A 23823-nucleotide genomic window follows, 5' to 3' on the forward strand; every position below is an offset into this window, starting at 1 on the left:
CACCATGCCTGAATTTTTTTATAATATGATTTCTGGAGTTCAAACTTAGGTCTTCGTGCTTGCAAAGCAAGCACTTTCCTGACTGAGTCAGCTCCCCAGCCCCGTGTGACACTTTTTTTTTAAACCTTGTTATTGTTGTATGTGTGTTCTTGATGTGTTTGTGCGGACATACACATGTCACTGCATGCATGCGGAAGTTAGAGGACAACTTTTTGGAACTGATTTGCTTCTTCCTCCTTTATGTAGTTTCCAGGGACCAAACTTTAGTCATTAAGCTTAACCAGTGCTCTTAATAGTCTGAGCCGTCTCCCCTGCCCCTGATAAAGAGATTTTAAGGATAACATTTGCCCTGTCTTCTAAAGACCCCAGGACATGTTTGCAAATGACTATAGGAGGCCAGAGCAGCAAAGCCAGGATCTAGAGCCCCACCCCCACCCCCCAGACACAGCAACACTGAGCATACAGCAGCGGAGCCACTGGGAGCACTCTTTCTAAAACCATCCACAGTACTGCAGAGGTAGGAAAGGCTAAGATTGCTTTCATTTTTTCTTCTGGTACAGAGGGTTGAACCCAGGACCTTGAGCTTGCTAACAACTACACTACACCCTCAGTTTTCAAATGAAAATGTCCACTTTGTGAAGTCTACAGGCCCTGCTCCTCTTAAACATGCTCACAGAAATCAGGAGTGGGATGCAAATGGTTTGCAGCTCATTTCCCCTGTTCATGGAGTCAGGGCAGTCAAGTCTACAACCATGGCCCTGACTCCACGAACAGCCTTCAGCAAGTCTCAAGCAAAGAGCTAAAGGGTCCATTTAACAGGCTGGAGTGCGTCTTTACCTCAGCTGGTGGAGTAAATTTCAACTTGCAGTTAATGCCTTTTTGATTTGCTTAACAGCTGCAGGGATATCAGAGCTAATCTCAGCTATTTCCATTACGGATGGGAATGATTTCAATGCCATATTCTTCCTAATGGGGTCTCAGATGAATGGGAAATAACCTTATAAAACAAAGACTAACAATTCCAGTGAGGGAGGAGGTGAGATTAGGCAAGAGTTGGTTCATTAACCTATAATCGTAGGTGGAGGAATATACTTGGCCATGTTAGGTGCTCCCTCTTTGCTACGGCTTTTTTTTTTTTGCCATAATTGAGATTTTATTGTTTGTGCTGATAGTTGTTATGAAGACATTTCAGTGCCTGCACAGTTTATTATTATTATCTCATTATTGTCAGTGTGTGTGTGTGTGTGGGGTGCTTGTATGTCACAGTGCTTATATGGTCAGAGGACAGAGGACAACTTTGTGGAGTCACTTCTCTCCTTCCACTTTTAAGTGAATCTAAGGATCAATCTCAGGCTGTCATATTTGTTCGGCATAGCAAACACCCTCCTCATCAAGCCATCTCGCCAGCCCAATCTGTGTACAATTGCTAGCATATGTACTGGAAATCTGTGTATTGTGATTCATTTTAAAATAACTATTCCAGCAAGTTTGCAGCTTCCAATCTGGAGAGAAATTTCCCCAAAGTGACTCTTCTAGTACAAAGGTCTTCAGACATTGATGACCTAATTGTAAGTCTGACCAACGTGCAATTCAGTGCCACACAGATATGTGTCCAAATTGTCGGTCCTTCAAGTACCGTAACGACATTATTAAAAACCCTAACTGGCATATGGAGAGCCATAGTTATTTATAGAGCTTCACAGCTCTGACATGGCAACAATCACAGAGCAATGTAGAATAAGATTTAACGTGTTCAAGATGTATTTGATGTACAACCTGGACTCCAAACTGCCATTTAATATGCTTTAAACTGTAAGCTATGAAACTGGCCCCCACTCTAGAATGGTAAACTTACCCCAGTATAGCATTATTTTTATTGTTCAAAAAATAAACAAGAAATTATTTCATTTCTAAAAAAAATTATTTATGATGGGGCATGAGGGTGCACACATTTAATCCCAGCACTGGGAAGGCAGAGGCAAGTGAGACTCTGTGGGTTGGAGGCCAACCTGTTCTACACAAGGTTCTAGACTAGCCGAGGTTACATAGTACGATCTGTCTCAAAGGGAAAACATGTGTGTGGTTGAGGAGATGGCTCAATCAGTAATGCTTACAGGACCTGAGTTAGATCCCCAGAACTCTTGTTGGGCTGGGGATCTAAAGGCTGGGCGTAGTAGCAGGTACCTGTAAGCCTAGCACTACAGAGGAAGACACAGGAGAATCGCTGGGCTCCCCAGCCAGCTAGCCAACTGCTTGATGATTTCTAGACCAGTTTCAAAAACCAAGATGGGCAGCTCCTGAGGAATGACACTGGAAGGTGGTCACTGGCCCCCACACACACACATACATGTGCACCCGCACACATATGAACATTCTAACGTACATACACACCAAGTCATTTACACTTTAAACTTGGGGTGAGTTCTTTAAGCACTGTTTCTTTTCTGGTTCTTTTTGTCAGCATTATTAAAGAGGAAAACTCACTGGGCTTGGCTGTATGTCAAGGACATTTTCCAAGCATCTGAACAGACCCCAGTTAGTTGTCTGTAGGTTTGAAGACTCAAACCCCAGTAGCAAAGCAAAGTTTTGAGGTCCCTAAGGATGTGCAACTTTCCCGGGTCACCCCCAGGCTGTTTTCTCTTCCTAAACCCAGTGACAAGGAAGCTGGAAACATTCAGTAGGTGCTAGCAGTAGAGAGAACTGGAAGACAGACCGGCCAAGGGCTGCACTGTGTCCACTTCTGACCTGCACCGGAAATGACACTTTTGCCAATGGCACTTTCAGTTGGCCTTAGCAAGAATCTCAGGGAATAGTCATGAGACGAAAATCCCCAGTGTGAGTTTGGTGGTTCACTCCTGTAATCATAGCACTGGGGAAGCTAAGGCAGGAGGATTGCTTTGAAGGCCATCATGAGCTGCAGTGTGAGACTGTCTCAGAAAAATAACTCAGGCTGGTGGGGATAGCTCAGTAGTGAACAGCTCGCTGAGCAAGCCTGGAGACCTGAACTCAGACCCCAGCACCCATGTAAAAGCCCCATATGACTGAGCTCTGGGAAGAGGAGCAGACACAGGTGGCTCCTGGGGACTCTGCTGAAATGGCAAGTATCAGGTTCAGTAAGAGACTCAGTAGAGGAAGTGATTGAGGAAGATACTTGGAGGTGACTGCTGGCCTGTAGGAGAGCTCACACTCGTGGGTAAGCACACATGTGCACAAGTATTTTCATCTCCAAATTCCACTTGGGATCAACCCTTCTCTACTGTGTGCATGAGTGTGTGTGGTCATCTGTATACACACCACATTTAGGCAGTGCCCTTGGAGGCTGAAGAAGGCTTTGGATCCCTTGGAACTGGAGTTACAGGCAGTTGTGAGCTACATGGTATTGGTACTGAGAACCAAAACTGGGTTATCTGTAAAAGCAAGTACTCTTAACCACTGAGTCATCCTGTCAATCCTTCTCTGCTATTCCTGTATACAGGCCAGACAGCAGAATATTCCTTTCTTTCCAGCTCCTATCCAGTGGATCTTTCTGGAAAGTAGCATGTTTCTAATGTTTAGTTTCCTCCTAGACAGCCTCACCTGAATGCTTCGAACTCATTGGATCCAAAGAATATATAACTGGCCAACTCCTCCTCTTTTCTCCCCTAATCTCCTGTGGTTCCATGGAATCCATGATGCCATTATTCATCCTCTTACATGGACTGTAAGTCCTGAGCTGTCCACTACTCCTCTTCCTGGATTCCCTATTGCAAAACCTCTTGACACCATTTCTTCTTCTCTATCCTCCATGAACTCAGGCCCTTATTTGAATCAACTCTTGCATCAGTGTCTCCAGGTGACTGTCACATTGGTACTGGCCATAGGAGTCTAGCACATTCTGTGATCTGAGTTCCCACTTTTCAGCTTGCCCACACAGCACCCTAACAAACCCAGCCATTTGTTTTCTCTGAGAGAAAAGCCCCCAGGTGAGCTCCAAGTAAGAACTCATTTGTACTCCAGTGCTTTTCTGACAATGTGTCCTCCACTGGAAGAAGATGCTGTCACTTAGGATTTGTCAGAGAAAACAAAAGCCAACATGAGTGCACTCCATTAGCCTAATTCTTTCCCTACAGACTTGATTTATATCAGCTTCAACCTTGTAGATTCCTCTAGTCTCTACTGTACGCATATACATTGCATACACAAACATGCACATGTACAATGCATACACATAAACGCTAACATACATGTAAAAAACACACACAATTAAGCACACAGAGAGATAGATGCATACACGCACATACACACATACATATCCACAGACACACAAATACATATACACACATACACATGTATACACATCCATATATGTGTATATGCAGACACATGCATATACACATGTACACACGTATACATACATTGCTCAGAAGAAGAGTGACTCAGTCATCATTCAGTATTACAGAAGCCTCGAGCTCTTAGGTCCCAGCCCTTCCCCCATCTCAGAGCTCTTTACCTCTCAGCTACTTCACCCTGGCTTTCTCCTCTTCACAGCCACATGTTACCTCGGTACCTGAAGGAAATACTCTCCTGGGCTTTACCCACCCTTGCTCTCTCTCTCTCTCTCTCTCTCTCTCTCTCTCTCTCTCTCTCTCTTCTTTAGGTTCATATAAAAGCTCAGCAAGATGGGTCTCTGCTTGCTCCTCCCCCCTTTACTGCTTTCTCTGTTTGTAGCCATCCATCCCTTCTTCCAGCACACCCCGGGGGACTCTACCTGCAGATTCCACAGATGCTCGCTCTTTGGTGCCCCTCTGACATGGCACTCTGTGGCTCTGGCTGCCGTTGACCATGCCCTTGGTGACTATTCAGGTCTTGGTGCTGGTGCTGTGAGGTTCCGGTCCACATCTATTCCCCTATCTCACACTTTGATGTTAGTGTTTGTGAAGTCTTGCCTTGCTTGTCTCCCACCCACCCACCCACCCGCTCCCTACTCTCCCAGCATGTGTGTTCGTGCTCACCCCTGGCTGCCAATACCCTGACTTCACTGACAGCTCCAATCTCACCAGTCCTGAGCTCGATATTTCCAGGTCCTTTCTGCTACTACAGATATGCGCCCAAATGCAGCCTGAACCCGTTGACGTCATCGATTTCTGCCCCTAACACACATGCTGTTCAATGGCAACCCGTTATCCCTATAACTGATGCTCCTGGACCTCCCCCACCCTCCACAAGCCAGATCCGTGAGTCAACCAACAGAACCTCCTCTTTCCCACCTGTGCCTTTCTTTCTCCTTGCTCCTCCTACTCCTCACTTACCAAGCACACTCCATTGGCTGGAATTCAGGCCTCCGCAAGCCCCTCCCAGACCTTCAAGCTCTCAGTTAAGCTCTACTTCTGATCTGGGCCCTCCTCCCTATGTGTTGCCATTAAACATCTTTCTGATGCTCAGTGCTAATGGTCCCCATTATCAGTAGTGTGCTCCTTATAGTCTGTCTACCTCTACCTACCTGTTCGACCCCTCTTCTGCTTGCTCCCCTCTGATTACAAACTAATCACTATGTGAACAAGAGCTCCCCCAGCCATTGTTGACCGCTATAAGGTAAGTTCTAGCAGCCTGAAACTGAGCCTAAGGAAAAAAAATGGTAGGAAAATATAGCTGTGTACTCAAGGAAGTCTATGCATTTTGTTGGCCCGGGTTTGTACTTGGAATAATTTCTGCAGGGCAGTTCCTTGAATTGTATATTCAGCTAAATGACCCCACTTAGCCACTGTGTTTGTAAGAGAATAAATAGATAAGATTTATCTCTTCATAAACAACAAACTGAAATGAACAATAGAAAAAGGACAACAAGGGACAGGCAGGAAGCTATTATCTAGAAGATGATCCTTTGGCCCTGAGGATGTCTCTTTCTATGATTGAGACAAAGGTTACTGCTTCCTGTCCCTCACAAGAACAATGGTGGCTTGGATCTTAAATGAGGTGCCCAACTAACCAGAACTTGCCTTAATTCAGCTGGGTCCCCAGTTAGGACTTAAAGCCTCCGAAATTCTAAACAGTGGAGGTACTTGGCTGTAGAAATCCACAGCAAATTATTCTCATAATTATCGCCCCCGTTTTGCCACTGAAAGTCACTGTTCCAAATGTGACATTTGTGTTCATTACAAAAGGAAACCACTGGCCCGTTTAATTAACACTTGCTGTAAATATTCGGTGATTCCCAAGTGCCAAGAGATGGCTGCGAGAGGGAGGCAGAAGGGCAGAGGCCTGGCAGAGACCTGACTAGACAATGTGTTACCTTCAGAAGCTTCTGTGAGCTAAAGAAGGTGTGCGACTCCCCAAAGCTTCAGGTCCTGATGCACAATCATCCAGTTAATGAGCATGGAGCACACACCCCCACTTCAGACTGGGTAAAATACTCAGAGTAGCCAGTGCTTGAAGCTACTGTGGGTGTCGCATGCTCATAGAGCTTAAAGACATCTTGGTTGGCTTTGACCTCAGCCTCGAATGCTGTTCCTTTCTTCTAAGAAAGAAGCATTACAATTTACTCAAGTTAAATGTGGGAGGCAGCTTATTTTAAGATATATCTTTAGTGGGCTGGAAAGGTGGCTCAGGGGTAAGGCTGCTGTATAAACTGATGACATGACCACTCCAAGGGTATGGTTGAAGGGAAGGTTTTTATTGTAGGTATGAGGGAGAAAACAGCCAGAGGCATCTGGAAGAATCCAGAGCAGAGAGAAAGTAGACAGAACATGGCCATCAGACTGGACTTGACCATGAGGGGGTGGGGGTGGGGAGAGTGAACGATAAAGAGAAAAAGAAGCCCAAGAGAGAGCAAAACAGAGAATGGAAAGAGAGAGAGAGAGAGAGAGAGAGAGAGAGAGAGTCAGAGAGAGAGAGAGTCAGAGAGAGAAGATGAAACAGCAGGAGTATAAGAAGAAATGAGGGCCGGGTGTTGGTGGTGCACATCTTTAATCCCAGCACTCGGGAGGCAGAGGCAGGTGGATCTCTGTGAGTTCAAGACCAGCCTGGTCTACAAAGCAAGTGCCAGGATAGGCTCATAGGCTCCAAAGCTACAGAGAAACCCTGTCTCGAAAAACCAGAAGAAAAAGAAGAGGAAGAAGAAGAGGAAGAAGAAGAGGAAGAAGAGGAAGAGAAGAAGAAGAAGAAGAAGAAGAAGAAGAAGAAGAAGAAGAAGAAGAAGAAGAAGAAGAAGAAGAAGAAGAAGAAGAAGAAGAGCTGTGTGGGAGGGAAGCCTTTGAGTTGAAGTGAGTATGGGGGTGTTGTTGTTGTTGCTGCAGGGAGTGGCTAGGGGGAGCTGATAAAAGCCAGGATGACAGCATAGATTCTGAAATTTGTAACAGGTCCTTTTTGACACTGAAGAGCCTGAGGACTATCATGCACTAATGGGTAACAAAGACAGCCACTGGTCCCTTGTAGAGCCAGTGATAAGGGAATGGCTCCTTTGATAGAGGGAACGAGCCTCACAAGTTCCTGGGAAATACTGGCTTTTGTCTGACCACTAGAATTTGGGGGAATGGAGTTTCCTTTGGACCTGACAGCTGCCAGGCCTGAAGATGTGAGTTGTATCTCTGGGACCCATGTGATGGAAGGAGAGAAAAAACTCCATCAAGTTTTCCTCTGACCTCCACACACACATGGAGCACACATGTGCATTTACACATGAGTGTTTATTTTGTTATTCAAGTATGATAAAGCCCAACAGATCGAGTGTTAAAGTAGCTTGTGACAGCCCCCAAAAGAAGGAGTGTTGCCATTTGGAGCTATGTAGGTAGGGGCACCTTGGAGGGTCAGAGGACAGGGGGGAGGAAAAATATAGGCAATATCCTCTATTATGGTTTCTAGAGAATGCAGCTGATGAGCTGGGTAAGCAGGCTTGGGATTGGCTAATTTGAATGATTATGATTCTGATGAACTGTCAGACCTAGGGACTTCCCCATGTCATCTTGAATATGTCTCTGGGCAGAAGAGTAGGGAACATGAAGGGAGAGATGGTGGCAGTGTGTGAGAGCCCATAGCGGTGGTGGAAGTGTGGCTTTGGGCCTGTTAGTCATATATGAGAGTTAGAGTTGATTGCCATGAATCGCTTACTAGTTCCTAACTTACTATGACTTGGCTAACTTTGGAGCCAGCAGTGCCCAGACATTCATGCATTGTAAAGATGCGGTTAACACAGAACAGACTCGGGTTTGCCTCACAGACCCTTGCGATGGAGGACCCATCTTTCATTTCCCTGGGATCTCTTAAGAAACCAGCATGTCCTTTGTGAATCCTTTGGGGAAGTGGTTCCTTACTTACCAAGGGCAGTTAAGGAGAAGCAACAGTGCCACCTACTGTCATAAAGGACCACAAACCAGATGCTCATAAAAGCAGGAAACCAAACCGATTTGGGGGTGGGGGGAGATAATCTCAACTTTCCATGCAAACCATCAACTGCCCCCATTTCTTCAGAAATCTCTTCAGCTTGGTGCCTGCCCAGGGTATGAATGGAGATGTCTCAGGTCTGTTTTTATCCAAGCATTTCACTTTAGACATTTCCTAGCATGGTTCGAAAGTTCAGGATGAGTTAAATGCCCAAGGTTATGAACAAAAACATGACAGGTCCAGAGCTTCCAGGATTTTCCGGGCTGTTGTCTTGGTGATAAAGGTTAACAGGAAACTGCTTTTCAATTTCTGTCAAGAGGAGGACTCTTTCCCCCCTCCATCCCAGAATATTGCTATTCTGCAACCTCCTCAGACTCTCCTGCCAGATAGTAGACATCTGTAAAAATGGATGCCGAAGCCAGAGACAGCAATGCTGCTGCCTCATTCATTTCTCTGTTACTTTAGCACTGCAGGTAGAAGCAGAGTGTTGGAGTTTCACAAAATATTCTTCTGGAGGAACCCGGGGCTGAGGGTGGGGACGTGCAGAGCATCTTTACCCTTTAGTCGAGGACTGAGTGAGGCAAATGGGATATAGACAGGGGACTTAGAAAATTAAGTTATTTCAGACCCTCAGATTTGCACTCAAAATTACTGTGGCAGTAAGCTCTGTCAGACTTGGGAGGTCCCTGGTCATTTTTTGGCATTAAGACACAAGCTAATCAACAGCCTAGCTTTAACTACTTTCCATGTGAACAGTGAGAGATGGTGAAGTAGCATGATGATGGGCTGTGTGGAGTGTAAGACCCCCACACCTAAAAGAGCATGACACTTGTTATTTGTTAGCTCTTTGTCCTTACTCTTTCACTGTCTGTGTGGCTTAAATCCCCAACCCCTCCCCAACACACAGACATGCTGAATCATGTGTTTGAACATGGAGCTCCAGCTGGTGCTGCTGTTTGGGAATGCTGTGGAACCTTTGGGGCATGGGGCTTATCTAGCAAAGGCAGGCTGCTGGAGGTAAACTCTGAAGTGTATATTCACTCCCTGTTCCAGCCTGAGCTCTCTGCTTCCTAATCCAGCCAGCAAAATATGAACAAACTATTCTGAAACCCTCCTCAGCTGCCAGGCCTTCCCTGCCATGCTGGACCAGTGTCAGACTTCGACTCCAAATGAGTACTTCCCTCTGAGTTGTTTCTGTGAGGCATTCCTTCACAGTGACAAGGATACAACTACACCTGGGAACTCTAATACAACAGCTACCCACTCAGAACTCTGATCAAGAGGGGATCGAGTGGAGAAAAGTTGAGCATCAAAGTTAAGGCTCTATACTTGTTCATGAGGTAAAAAGACAATGATATGCCCCAGCCCTCCAGGAGGTGGCAGCCTAATGAGAATCCGAGTCAGAAATGGCCCGGCTGTGGGAGGTATGCTAAGCTGTGTCCCAAGTTAGGAGCCTAGGGGGAGGGGGTTGGCTATGGAAACGATCTCCAGAGAGTACTTTCAGACTGAGGGATGAAGGAAGAGGGGTCTTTTGGGGAATGGCGGTGGCTCTCTGTAGAATGGCTTGAACAGAGTCACAGAAGCAGGTTGATGTAAAAGGCCACGTGCACACTTTGTCAAGTGATTTCTCAGCTATCATAAACTTCCAGGAGCGGAGTCTCATATCCACAAAGCCAGTCACTACCCGACTGTCACCATGTCTCGCTTTTAAAACAGCAAGTAAACCGTTAAAGTTATTGTCTAGTTTGGACTCTAAGTACCAGAAAAAACAACAGAACCCTCCTGAGGCTAACAGTGATCTTTGCACTATGTGATAATTTTGAGTCTAAATGTGTAGTGTCTGAAACAGCTTAATTTTCAAAGCATTTCCCTATCTTTATCGTATGTATTCTTCCCCATTTCTCCCAGTTTCCCTGCTTCCCTTCTTCCCACATACTGTTATTCTGACTGCCCTTGCCAAAGACTCTTTGTAGATGATGGAGATTTAGGGATCCACCTCCCGTAGGTTGTCCTCTGATTTTCAAATGTGCACCGTGTCAGGTGTGCATGCATAAACACACATACACATCAGATATCATTTTTAATTAAAAAAATAATAATCTTGAAGAGATGGCTCAGTGGGCCATCTGCTGCCAAACATGATGGCCTGAGTTCAATCCCCAGAACCTACACAGTAGGAGAAAATCTGCTATGTAAGTGCTCTGAGTTCCACATGCATGCCTGTGAGCACGCGCGCGCGCGCACGCACACACAATTAAGGATGAATACCTAGACTTTAAAATTAAATCATTTAACATACTTTCCTTCAAGTTATAAGATCTGCCACTGTGTTTCAGGTTTCCAATACTCAAGTACTGAAAACTGTGCAGCTTCAACTTTCCCCTGAGACTTACTGCACAGCCTACTACACGAAGGCCCCATGATCTAAAACACCTGCTCCCAGATCAGCAGGCAGGCGCTTTGGGGACAGGGCAGCTAGAGATCAACCAGTCCCCTCTCACAAGAGCCATTTTTTAATCCTTTGGAATTGTGTGACTCTGACTTTGTGACAAACAACTATTGTTTATTGACGGAGGCAACCTGCCCGTCTCTGAGTGACGCCCGGTTCACTAACACATGTACACAAATCTGCACCGCGGTCGCCACAGCAGCCTCTTCACACATTCGGAAAATGGTAGAGGACATCATTCACTTAGTATATAGACAAGAGGGCTGTGAGCCTGGCCTGGCCTGCCCAGCCTGGGTTTGTCGGTTTTGAGGAGAATTTTTTTGCTCTTTTGTTTCTTGAGACAAGGTTTCGTGTAGCCTAGACTGGCCTCAAACTCTTGCTATGTAGCTAAGGATGGCTGTGAACTCCCATTTCTTCTGCTTGGACCTCCCACAGCTGGGATTCCAGGTGGGTACACTAAATCCAGTGGTGGCAGTATGTGGTGGATGTTTTAGTTTAAATTCATTCCCAGTATCCAAACATAAAAAGACTTCTCACATGGAGATCCATTGAGTCCCACTCTGCTCCCCCTCCTCCTCTCCCTCCTCCCTCTTCCTCCTTCCTCTTCTTTTAATTTATTCTTCCCTCATATAGTACATCCTGACGACAGTTCCCCTTCCTTCCACTCCTCTCAGTGCCCCCCTTCTTTGGGAAAAAGAGAATCTCAGTATGATTATGTGACATGTCCTAAGTCACACACAGAGCTGAGATTAGATCCCTGGCCCTTGACTTTCTCCCCAGAGTCCTTGTCATCAGCATATACTGGTGCTGAAATGGCCACAGAACTCTGCTTCTTTTGCCCACTTCACGCTCTGCACCCTCCTGTGTGTTATTTCCTAGAATCCACAAAGCCAGTGCCTTCCTAGTCTAGTCTGGATTTTACTCCAACACCCCGCAGTTCCGTCATTTCCTCATCCAAAATCGCTCTACCCTCAATGCACTGGTCCTTAGACTGAATGGGCAGGCACATTATCTGATTAAAGAATGTAATAAACCGAACCGATGTGTAAAGGCATGTTTCATGTAAACTTAAATAATGTCAGCATGTTTCATCTTGAGAGAAATCTATACTCTCCCTCTGATAGGAATTCAATTCTCATTTGGCTTAATGTGCGTGAATGTCACAGCCTTAAGAGCACTTATCCCAGCCTAGGGATGTTCTGAAATGCGGCCACACTTCATCACCCTCGGGGAAGCACATAGGAAGTGCTTATAAGAGCCATGTGACCACCGCCTGCTGATCCATTGAACAGAACAAATTCTCTTTTAAAAGTCTGGCTTAACAATGATTAGGATAAAAAAGAAAGTCACATGAAAAAATAGCAGAATGAAGAATTGGAAATTGGGTAAGGGAAAAGAAAGTAGATGGCCAGCTAAGAGTATGAGAATCGTAGTTAATCCAGGTCTGCGGTCCCCACGATCAAGGTGTCTGTGGAGACTTGGCTGAGGGAGTTTGGAGAGAAAAGAGGTGATGCCAGGGCCTGAGTGAAGTCTCCCTGGATATGTTTTCCTTTATGGATGGAGCGATCTGGTCTGGCCCAGCTCTGAGGCTGTGTTTTGATCCATCCTCATTTTCATAGACTATGGGTAATTCTTTTTTGCCACTTTGAGTTTGTTTTTTGGTTTTTTTTTGTTGTTGTTGTTGTTGTTTTTCATGAAAACTTTGTGCAGGTATTCCATGTGCCATTGCTGAAAAAAAACAAAAAATGTGAAAACCCAAAATATATAGTGCTTGTTTGTTAGTACTTGTTAGGTTTACACACACACACACACACACACACACACACACACACACACACACACACACACTTTTTTCTATTGGGTGTGTAATTTTAAGCATTTTGGATTTTAAATCAATGCCAAGAACTGGTGAAGCTGTTCAGTCAGCTTTCCACCCGTACAAGCATGGGGATCCAAGTTTAAACCCCAGAACCCACATAAAGCCAGGCATGGTTGCACATGCCCATCACTGGTGTTGGAAGGGCACAAAGAGATCCTTGAGACTCACTGTCTAGCCACTGTAGCCTATTTGGTGAGCTCCAGGCCAGTGAGAGACCATGTTTGTTTGTTTTTAAATGTGGACAGTTCCTAAGAAACAACACTCAATTGTCCTTTGACCTCTATATGAAGATAGACACATGTGTACATGTACACTGCATATTTATGTAGGAATATATACAGAGAGACACAGACCAATCAATTCCAAAAAAGGCATTATAATTTGTAAACTCAATTATCTCCTGTATTAGTATTATAATAGCTTAATACTTAGAACTGTTTTGTCCTTACAGGTAAGACTGTTGTTGCACTACTAAAGCTCCTGTATGTGTTATAAGACTATATATTTTCAGATTTATCTATGTGTATGTGTGTGCACCTCCATGAGTTTATGTGCACCACATATATTCAGGTGTCCACAGAGGCCAGAGGGCATCGGCCTCTCTGGAAATGGAGTTGGAGGCAGTTTCAAGCCATCCAATATGGGTGCTGGGAACTGAACCCAGGGCCTCTAGCGAGAAGAGTAAACACTCTTAACTGGTGAGCTATCTCTCCAATCCTAACTCTATATTGTTAATATAATAAAGATGGCTTCATGATGGGTGAGGTCCTTCTGTGTATATGTTTGCTTTATTGTTTTATAAATAAAGCACTGTTGGCCAATAGGGGAGCAAGTAGGCAGGACTAGGAGAGAAGGAGGATTCTGGGAAATGTAGGGAAGGGATAGAGTCGCCATGTGATTCCGGGGAAGAGACGACACATGCCACTGGCGTCCTCGAAATATAAGTCTTTATAAAATATATAGATTAATGGTTATGGTTGATACTTAAGACGGTGCTAGAAAACAAGAAATCCTAGTCATTGGCCAGCAGCATCATAAATAATATTAGACTCCGTGTGTTATTTGGGGGCCCTAATGTGGTGGTGGAACTCAGGTGGCTGGCGGAAAGAGTTATCGTTACAACTTCACTACATAGAAAAACAGGAATCGTAGAATCTTAGAGTTGTGAATGTCAATATCTTATTCAGCTTTTGATTTGCGTTTTCCAAGTGCTTAGTGATACCTGGAATGTATTCTCATATGCTTATTGGCCTTGAGTGTATGTTGAGAAAAATGCCTGTACACATGGGTATAAAACATGGTGTGTCCTCAAAGAAGGCTGTGGAGAAAAGACTGGTGGCCCCTTTGTCTTCTCTTCATTCAGCACAGGAACTGCAATCCTCCTCTGAAACCACACAGCTCGGTGCAGTTGATTTCCACTCCCCCTGTGCCTCACACATGGTTTTTCTCTTGCAGATTCTATATAGAAAGCATCTCCTACCTGAAGGACAATGCCACCATCGAGCTCTTCTTCCTGAATGCAAAGTCCTGCATCTATAAGGTAGGAATGCGATCTTCCCATTCAATTTCCTAACAAAACCAAAATACCAAAATGTTGCCAATAAGACAGTTTTATTGATTAGCTAAAGTCATTTATAAATTTAATTGCTATAAATAAATGAGAAACTGCATGTAAGGAAAACACCAGCTAAACAGCATGACTTCTTCCAATCCACCCATCTCATCGCTGCCCTGAATTTACAGAAGTATTCTTGATGGTAGAGAGGTCAAAGCCACAGAAAATCAATAAATTAGTCACATCATAGCCACAGTCTAGAGCAGGGAAGAAGGAATGTGTGCGTGTGCACTTGCTTGCTTGTGCTCGGTTCTGTTTCTACACTCCTAATTCAGTTCAGGACTCCATGCCTAGGGAATGATACTACCAAGGCTGAGCCTTCCATGTCAATTAACTTTTAGTAAGACATCTATCCACAGACCAACCTAACCTAGACATTTCCTCCCTGAGACTCTTCCCAGGTGAGTCTGGGTGTGTCAAGTTGACAATGAAAGCCAACCATCAGGCACTCATCCCCTGAAGCTCACATGAAGCTTTGAGCTTCATGTGAATTACCTGGGTCCCCCATCTCTCTTCCATGAAGAAGATGAGTCATGGGGAGACTTACAAATCCAATGAACAGCAGAGTCACTCTTTTGGTTCAGGGAAACCTAATTCCACTCACAGAGTCCAGCCACAGCCATGTTGTGTTCCTGAAGAGCACACTCTCTTTGTCCTGGTAAAGTGGCAACTGGATGCTTTTGGAAAATTCCAAGGAGAACTCATGGATTGTGGCTTTATATTTCACTAACCACTAGGTTTAGAGCATTGTAGTAACTTAACCAAACTTGAAAACGGGAGAAATTGGGTAGTGGTTGCTGCTTTCCCTTGGGGGAGTTCTTTACCTGAACAGCATGGGATAATTCCACCACTCAAAATGGTGGAGGCCAAGTGGGGACCAAGTTCAACTCTGCAGAAAGACCTCACTTAGCAGTAGCTGATGAACCAAGACATTTACTGGGCTGAAACTCTCAGGGTGATGAGAGTACTTTAAGTTTTTGCTGACTGGTGGGAAAAGACATTTCCCACCAGTGCTTTTGAATTCCTTCCTCCCTCTAATCCCTAATTTTCTCATTATGAAGTGGAAAAAAATAATACTGTCCAGATACCTTACAAATCATAGGGGCATCTGATGGCTTTTTTTTTTTTTATGAATGTGCAAGCCCTCTGAATGTGGGTGACAGTTGTGTGGCTTGATCTGTCGTGGGGGTCCTGGCAGTAGCACCAGGACCTATCCTAGGTGAATGAACTGGCCTTTTGGAACCCATTCCCTATGGTGGGATAGCTTGCTCAGCTTTGATACAGGGGGTGGGAACTTGGTCCTGCCTCAACTTGGTACGCCTAACTTTGTTGACTCTCCAAGGAAGGCCTTACCCACTGTGAGGAATGGCTGGGGTGAGAAGAGGAGGGGACGAAAGAAGGGGAGGGAGGGAGAACTGGGGTTGGTATATAAAATGAAAAATAAATTTTTAGAAAGGAAAAAAGTTGAGAAATAATTTAAAAACAGCACTGTCCACAAGGTGGCAGACTTGAGCTGAAACAAAGGGCTATCTCTGAGCCTTTTGAAAGGGCCTTCTGACCAATTAAATTAGTGCTTGGTGCACGCCTGCATAAAGGGGAAGAAGCTGTTTGTGGAGTTGTTCAGTTCCACTTGATCATACGTGCTGAGCTTGTGGTAATCAAGGAGATCAAGTCCTGAGAGGTAAATACTGCAAATTTCCCAAGAGGAGGAACTGGCCACATTTAAAGTCCAGGTGACCCCAACAATGATTTTCTTGCCAAATGGTATGTGGAAAGTATTTCAGAGTCCTAGCTCTCTCTTCTTAAAATTCACTCTGGAACATGGTCACAAAAGTGACCACAAATGACCAAGGATGAGTCCTCCAAAGCTTGTGTAGACAGAATCTCAAGACCACCTGTTTTAGCTCAGTCATCTAAGTATTTTCATTTGCAGACACTGACAGATTTCACTAACAGGGCTTGTATGCATTCATTTGGAGTGTTGGCACTTCTGAGGAAGCTGAAACTTTGACAAGGAGGAAGCTGGTATTCATAAGAACGGGAAGTGACCATACAACAGTGTGCCCAATTAGCCACATTCCACAACGTGTAACAATAATAGAAGTCCACACAGTTGTAGATTTTTAGGTTCTGCTGCAACCAACTTGGGTTCCTATACCAGCTACATGTGAGTGTCTTCCACAAAATGTCTCCAAGCTTCACTTTTCCTTTTTGACTGAGCAAAGATGTTACAAGATCCAACCTACATCTTCTAGGAAATACTCCTAAAACAAAGCATGGAAAATACTTAGAACTGTGCCAAGCACTTGACCAAGTCACTTGGATTCTGACACATTTTTCTTGGCTATAATTTTCTGTGCCACCCAGGTGTATGCTGAGACATTAGCCCCGAAGGCAGGGTGACTAATAATTTGTCACATCGATGCTGCCCCCCATTGTTGGCTTACCCAGCAGTTTGGTATCAGGCCCCTTGCTATTTCTTGGAGGCTGACTCTTACAGTGTTTTTCTTTCCACTTGCTTGCATTTTGCAGACTCCAGGTTGAGCATAGGGCCTTACATATGTTAGGCAAGCACCCTACCATGGAGCTATATGGGGCTCTCTTTCTACTTTTTATTTTGACACAATGTCTCACTATGTAACCCAGGCTAGCTGGTTTTTTTATTATTTTTTATGTCTGTGAGTGCTCTATGTGCTTGTGGGCCTTTTAAGGTGGAAGATGGTATCAGATCCAACTGTAGATGGTTGTGAGCCACCATGTGGTTGCTGGGAATCAAACCCAGGACCTCTAGAAGAGCAGCCAGTGCTCTTAACCACTGAGCCATCTCTCCAGTCCCACCCAGGTTAGCTTTAAATACACTGTATAGTCCAAGCTATCCTTGAACTTAAATTCTCCTGCCTTAGCCCCCCAGATAGCTGGGATTACAGGCCTACACCACCACACTCACCTCCTACCATGTTTTACAGCTAAGCTGTTGAGGTGAAGTAAGCTACTTACCCCAGCTTTTTTTTTGCAGAACTATTTCCATTCATGTCTTAAAATATTAAGATCTATTTTTGGCAGGGAGCAGGGTAGCTGGAGAGGTGGTTCAGTAATTAAGAACACTTGCTATTCCAGTACAGGACCTGAGTTTAATTCCCAGCACCCACATGGTGGCTCACAATTGTAACTCCAGTTTCAGGAGATCTCATGCCCTCTTCTGACCACCCTGGACACCAAGTACCCACATGATACAAATGCATCCATATATGCAGACAAAACACTCACACAAGCAAAACAAAAACACATAAAAATAGTTTTAAATGTATGTTAAAAAAAATCGGGGACTCATTCCATATAGAGGAATACTCCCTGAGCCAAGACACACGGGGTGGGCCTAGGCCCTATCCCAAAGGATACGAAAGACTCTGATGACACCCTATGGAAGGCCTCACCATCCAGGGGGAGCAGAAAAGATATGTGACAGATAAGGTTTTAGTTGGGGGGGGGTAGGGGAGGACAGGTGGGAGAAGGGGAATGGGATTGTCATGTAAAACAATCCTGTTTCTAATTCAAATAAAAAAAGTTGGAAAAAATAAAAGATAATCATTAAGAGGATGACAGGTGTCTTAGTTGCAGAAAATTCATAAAAAAAAAAAAAATTAGGGACTGGATTTAATCAGAATGTAACTAGGCCAGGAATGTCAAGCTAGCGTGTGAGAAACCCTGAGTTCAATCCCCAACACAACACAAAGGAAGGAGCTGGTATTATTATTAGCATAGTAATAGGAGACCGCTTAAGAGGAAAGTGTGGGGGTGGGGCAGAAAAGGGGCTCAGCAGGTCAAGGTGCTTGTAGCCAAGACTAGTGACCCAAGTTTGACCCCAAGATACACAGTGGAAACAAAAACCAATTCCCAGGAGTTGTCCTCTGACCTCCACAACTGTTCACACAAATATATACACTGTAATAAAAAAATTGACTAAAATCCTTCTCAAGGCTTGTTATGCAAAATGCACCCATCTCTCCCACTACACAAGCCCTACCCTGTCGAGTCACTTTGCTGCTCTATTTGCCTCTTTAATTCTAAATAAATGGCGCTGTTCTTCCTTGACTTGACACCTCTCAATTTATTAAACTCTCCATAAGATAGACAGGATCACGGTGTCCTCTGTAGCACCCACACTCTTCCTTCCCCAGTGTTCTCAGGGTAGTATCGTACTCTGGGTGGAAGCCACAATAATCATCAACATGACAAGACTAATCCAAGCATTGTCCCATGGCTGTGATTCCTTTTTTTTTTTTTAAGACAATGAGTTGTTTCACCTAAAGGGATTCGTTACCTTGTTTTCACTTGTTTAGTTTCTATGTATCTTTAGCCCTTTGCTCACAGTTCCTACAGATACATCCTAGCATTCAGTTCCAATGTGATGGCAATTCCTCAGCTCTCTCTGGTTTGAGTTTGTGGCTGCTGCTGCTGCTGCTGCTAGTCATTTTCCTGAGAATTCCCTCCTGGAACCCTCTGCCCTCCTGTTCCACAAATTTGGCCTGCTTTTCTGCTCTCTTCCTGTGAGGCTAATCTCCTGTCTGGGTCTTTCCCCACCTCCGCTCTGTATTGGGTCATCTGTCTTCTGAGTCCTGGTCTGTTTGCTTGGTTTGTTTTACACCTCTGTTTTTTTGTTTTGTTTTGTTTTGTTTTTTGTTTTTTGTTTTTCCCAGGATAGCATCCCCAAGTAAATCTAGAGAAAGGACACCTGAAGAAAAATGTTTGGGTCCTTGTGTGTCTGCAAATGTCTTCATGCACCCCCCCATATCTACTTAGAAGTTTGATTAGATATGAAAAGCAGACTGACAGCCTTATCAAGGGTTGTTCTGGAGATGCCCACTGTCTTGCCCATTGTATGCGCCACCCCTGTGCCATCTCCCAACAGCTGGATCTGTGGGGCTTTCCCTCTACGTTCCTCGTATCTAGCATGTCAGTAGTGCAGGTCCTTGTAGATACATTCTGCTGGCTGCTTTCTGGTCGGACACTTTTATTCTGGGGACTCAGTTTCTTCCTGAATTATTTCTTTGTTATCTTCTTTTTTATCCCCATCCTCTTTTCTTGGAAGTGCTGGGAAATGGAAGCCAGGGCAGGTTTGTGTCCCATTTTCCATTTCTGGCCTCTTATACTTTCTGGGAATTTTTTTGTCAGCACTATCTTTCACCACTTCTTTTGAATTTTAGCCTTAACACACTTGTACACACACACACACACACACACACACACACACACACACACACAGAGAGAGAGAGAGAGAGAGAGAGAGAGAGAGAGAGAGATTGCTTCTAAGAATATCTTTACAATTCTGATCTCTCTCTCTCTCTCTCTCTCTCTCTCTCTCTTAAAAGATTCTATTCTAAGGTTTGGAAAGATGGTTCAGCAGTTAAAAGTGTTTTTTTGTTCATGGAGAGGACCCCAGCTTGGTTCCCATCACCCACATCAGGCAGTTCACATATGCCTGTAACCCCTGCTCCAGGGGATCCAACGCCTTCTACTGACCTCCATGGTCACATAAACATGCATGGGATACACACATACACATAAATAAAAACAAATGTTTGATATTGAAAGACTCCTGGTGTCCACCTCTAGCTTCCACATTTACACTCATATTTTTTAATTAAAAAATTATTGCCTTAGGAATATACTATCTCTTATCATTTTGATTACATTAATTACAGTGCATGCTCAACTCTTTTCTGCTTCTTCTCCATTTTCTATCTTTATCCTTTTCTGTAGGATAGCATCCCCCACTTCCACCCCCTGTCTCCCAGCCTCCAAACCCCACCCTGGTCTCCCTTGCTATGTGTGTATATGTGTGTATGTGTATATATGTTCGTATGTGTGTATATATGTGGAGGTCAGAGATCAGCCTCCATTGTCTTCCTCAGCTGCTTTCCACCTTAGGTGGCTTATCTGTTGCAGGGGATCCCAGTCTGTCCATTCCTGATTACAAGGGAGAGACAGGAATAGGTAATGGCATGCTCTGAACACATGGGACAAGTTAGTGTCTCAATGGCACTGAGGAAGGGTCCAACGGCAAGCTGCTATTTCCATGGGTACCTGAATATCAACCTTTGGATGAGGGACATACACTCCCATTTCCGCCTGGGACATACCAATGTCCAGGGCTTAGGAGAAGTGGTCTTGTCTGGAGTATAAATTTCTTTTGCTGCAGCTACCATCTGTCCAGAGAAGCAGTTTTCCAGCTCTCCTTCAGCAGACAGACGGGAAAGGTGGTTTTCTCTCATTCTGTTGCTTTTGTTATTTTTCTCAAGCTACAAACATTGTTTTCCTTCCTTCTCTCTCTCCCTCCCTCCCTTCTTCCATCCCTTCCTTCTTTCTTTTACCAGGACTGAGAAAGCACAACTACAGTAAATTTCTCTCTCGCTTTCTCTTCCTTTACACCCTCACAATTTCTATAAGAAAACTGGGGTGGGGGGACAATCACAATTTCCTCAACTTGCAGAAGATTACACTATGTGAGAGCAGGGCTATAGCTATACACTTTCTGTGAGACAAGAAGGGCTGTGGTATAGACTTGCTGACACCCCATATGGTTCAACAACACTTATGATGTTTTAACTGTCTAAGGTGACAAGTGGACAGTGGGGGAAATTTTACATTCAGGAGATGAATGAACGTCTTTTAGGATTGTGTATCCAGTTCCATGGAAAATTCCAGTGAGATGCTGTGCTCCATGGATGAAGATTTGTGAGCCAACCAAATTGTCCTGCCAAACCTCTCCCCTCAGGTCTCCTCCCTCTTTGAATGTGACTTCTTATGACAGCCAGAGAGGTCAAGCAGTCACCCTGTGGGAGGCAGCCCACCTGTCACACATGGCAGGAGAGGTTTGGCAAACATGGACTCTTGAGTTCTTTTTCCACATTTAGGCTGAGGTGAATCCTACCTTCCTCTGAGTTCTGCACTGGCAACTGAAATCACTGTCAAAAATCAGTTTGAACCAACCACGCATGGTGGCACAGGCCTTTAATCCCAGCACTCAGGAGGGTGAGGCAAGCAGATCTCTGTGAGTTCAAGGCCAGCCTGGTCTACAAAGTGAGCTCCAGGACAGCCAGGACTGGTACACAGAGAAACCCTATCTCAAAAAAAAAAGAAAGAAAGAAAGAAAGAAAGAAAGAAAGAAAGAAAGAAAGAAAAAGAAAGAAAGAAAGAAATTAGTTTGCATGGCAACTGGTGCAGTGGTACATGCTTAGAATCCCAGTACTGGGGAGACTGAGGCAGAAGGATCTTCTAGACTACATAATGATGATCTATCCAGTGCTGACCTAGGAGGAACAAAACCCAAAGGTCCATTCCCAGAACCATATAAACCAATGAAGTGCTATACACTGTAATTTCAGTATTCAGGAGGTGGAAGCAAGAAGATCAGAAACTCGGGGGGGGGGGGGGCGTCATCCTCCACTACTTAGCAAATTTGAGGCCAGAGAGAGAAGAGGGATGGGAAGAGAGAGTTTAAAAGTAGTCATGGAGAGATGGTTGGGCAGTTAAGAGCACTTACTGCTCTTGCAGAGGACCCGGTTTTGGTTCCCATGACAACCACCTGTAACTCCAGTTCTGGGTGATCCAGTGCTCTTTGCTAACCTCTACAAGCTCCTGAACACATGTGGTGCACATTCAGGCAAACACACACACACAATAAATAATTTTTGAGACAGGTTTCTTTGTGTAGCCTTGAGTCTTGACTGTCCTGGAACTAGCTCTGTAGACCAGGCTGGCCTCGAACTCACAGAGATCCACCTGCCTCTGCCTCCTAAAGTCATGTACCACCACTGCCTGACAAAATAAGTAATTTAAAAAAATAGTCATCACATTAACCTCCATACAAAAGTCAGATTACAAATTGATGTCTTTTTAATTTAAATATTTAATGCTATATTTATCTACTATGTTTAGTGTTATTTTAAATTTCAACATTTGGAAAGAATGATTCCCATGAATTTATGGCTCCTAAAGGTGAAAAGGAAATTAGAAAGTTTTTTATTTAACTTTACTCTTAATGAGCTTCACACACAAAGCTGGAAAGAGGTAAGAAAATTGGCACTTAAATCCAAAGAACGTCTATCCCACCACTCGGAAGAGTCCTTGGTATTCATTTGCTGTGGGTGGAAAAACCTAAGTTTTGTTGCTCAGAATGGCTGGTGTGGTATTGTAAATTTCATAATCCACCCGTGTAACTTTCCACCCTTTGTATTCTCACAATTAAATTGTGCTTAGTCTCCGTGTTTATCACATCCAATCTCATCTGAGTTCCAAGACCCAAGGTGGATTTTTGGAGTAGGTTTTTGTGATTACTTTCCATTAGCTGTGACTGAATAGACACATGACAGATGTGTGTTTGTGTGTGTGTGCAGCCAGAGCAGATGGTGACAGAAAAAGATAGAGCAGGATCCAAGTGTGGTGGTGTGCTCCTGTAGTCTCAAAACTCGAAGATGAAGGCAGGAGGATCAGGAGTTTGAGGTCATCCTCACTAATTAGCAAGTTGAGGCCAGTGGGAGTGCATGAGATCTTATTTCAAAACCCAAAGAAGACAGGAAGGGAATGGTGAGAGACGGAGGGGAAATTGAGACAGAACACCCAGTTCTGTGTGTCTTAAAAAGGTCTCATCTAGCCTTTTTTTCTGTGACTTCTGCCTTAATCCTGGAGCTTCACATACGTGTAGTTTAAGTAGTTATTCTTGGACCCCATTGGCCAATTAGGTCCTGATGCTGTCATTCTTGTTGATCCTGAAATAAATGGTCTATATTGAAGAGCTTCAAAGAGCTTTCTTAATGAACCTGTGGTGTCATTTCACCTGTGGGTGGGAGAAACAAAGCCCAGAATCTAGCCCCATGAGGTGAGAAACCAACATAAATATTAGCCTCAGACTCACAGAACCCCCATCCTTAGCTCTCATTTTGGCTGATGAAAATGTAGTGCGTGTGCTTGTATGACCAAGAGCAGAAAAATGGGGAGACGGGAGGACTGTCTTTTTCAACCTTTCAGAAACGTGAGTAGACTTACCATCTTGGCAGTATGTAGCAGACTTTGAAAGGAACAGTTCCTTAGGCCCTTGATGTAGGCTGTTGACAGTGCGTAGCATGAGAAACCCCAGTGCTGTAAAGTCACAGTGAAAGAGCAATGTGAATGGCAGTGTACATCTGTGGATCATGAGACTGACATGACATGTCATGACTTGACTGCTGAAGACCTGGCAAAGGGCTGACAAAGAGGAACTATCCAAGTTTGCAGGTCTTATCCATGCCCAGACACAACTCCATATAGTCATTATAAGTTGTGCAACGAGACATGGTAACCATACAACCACAAGAAGGTAGCCAGGGAGGTCACCTACATACGACCTAATACCCCAGTCTAATGCTATGCACCGTGTTAGTCAGGGTTCTCCACAGAGAAACATAGGACACTTACTGTGTGGGGCTGGCCCATGTGACTGAAGGGAGAGAGATCTGGGATATGCCTCCTGCAAGCTAGAGCCCAGAA

At 44.4% G+C, this 23823-nt stretch overlaps 1 protein-coding gene across 3 annotated transcripts in view; it reads left to right on the forward strand.

The window, feature by feature from the left end:
- The window catches only part of Frmd4a (FERM domain containing 4A), a 303426-nt gene that overhangs the window by 174860 nt on the left and 104743 nt on the right, over positions 1 to 23823 (forward strand). For all 3 annotated transcript variants that reach the window (XM_027405198.2, XM_027405203.2, XM_027405200.2), the window contains exon 5: positions 14139 to 14223. In XM_027405198.2, the coding sequence (XP_027260999.1) occupies positions 14139 to 14223 (85 nt within the window). The remainder of the gene's footprint in view (positions 1 to 14138; positions 14224 to 23823) is intronic.

The sequence above is a fragment of the Cricetulus griseus genome, chromosome 3 (assembly GCF_003668045.3).
Source record: "Cricetulus griseus strain 17A/GY chromosome 3, alternate assembly CriGri-PICRH-1.0, whole genome shotgun sequence".
Taxonomy (NCBI): Eukaryota; Metazoa; Chordata; class Mammalia; order Rodentia; family Cricetidae; genus Cricetulus; species Cricetulus griseus.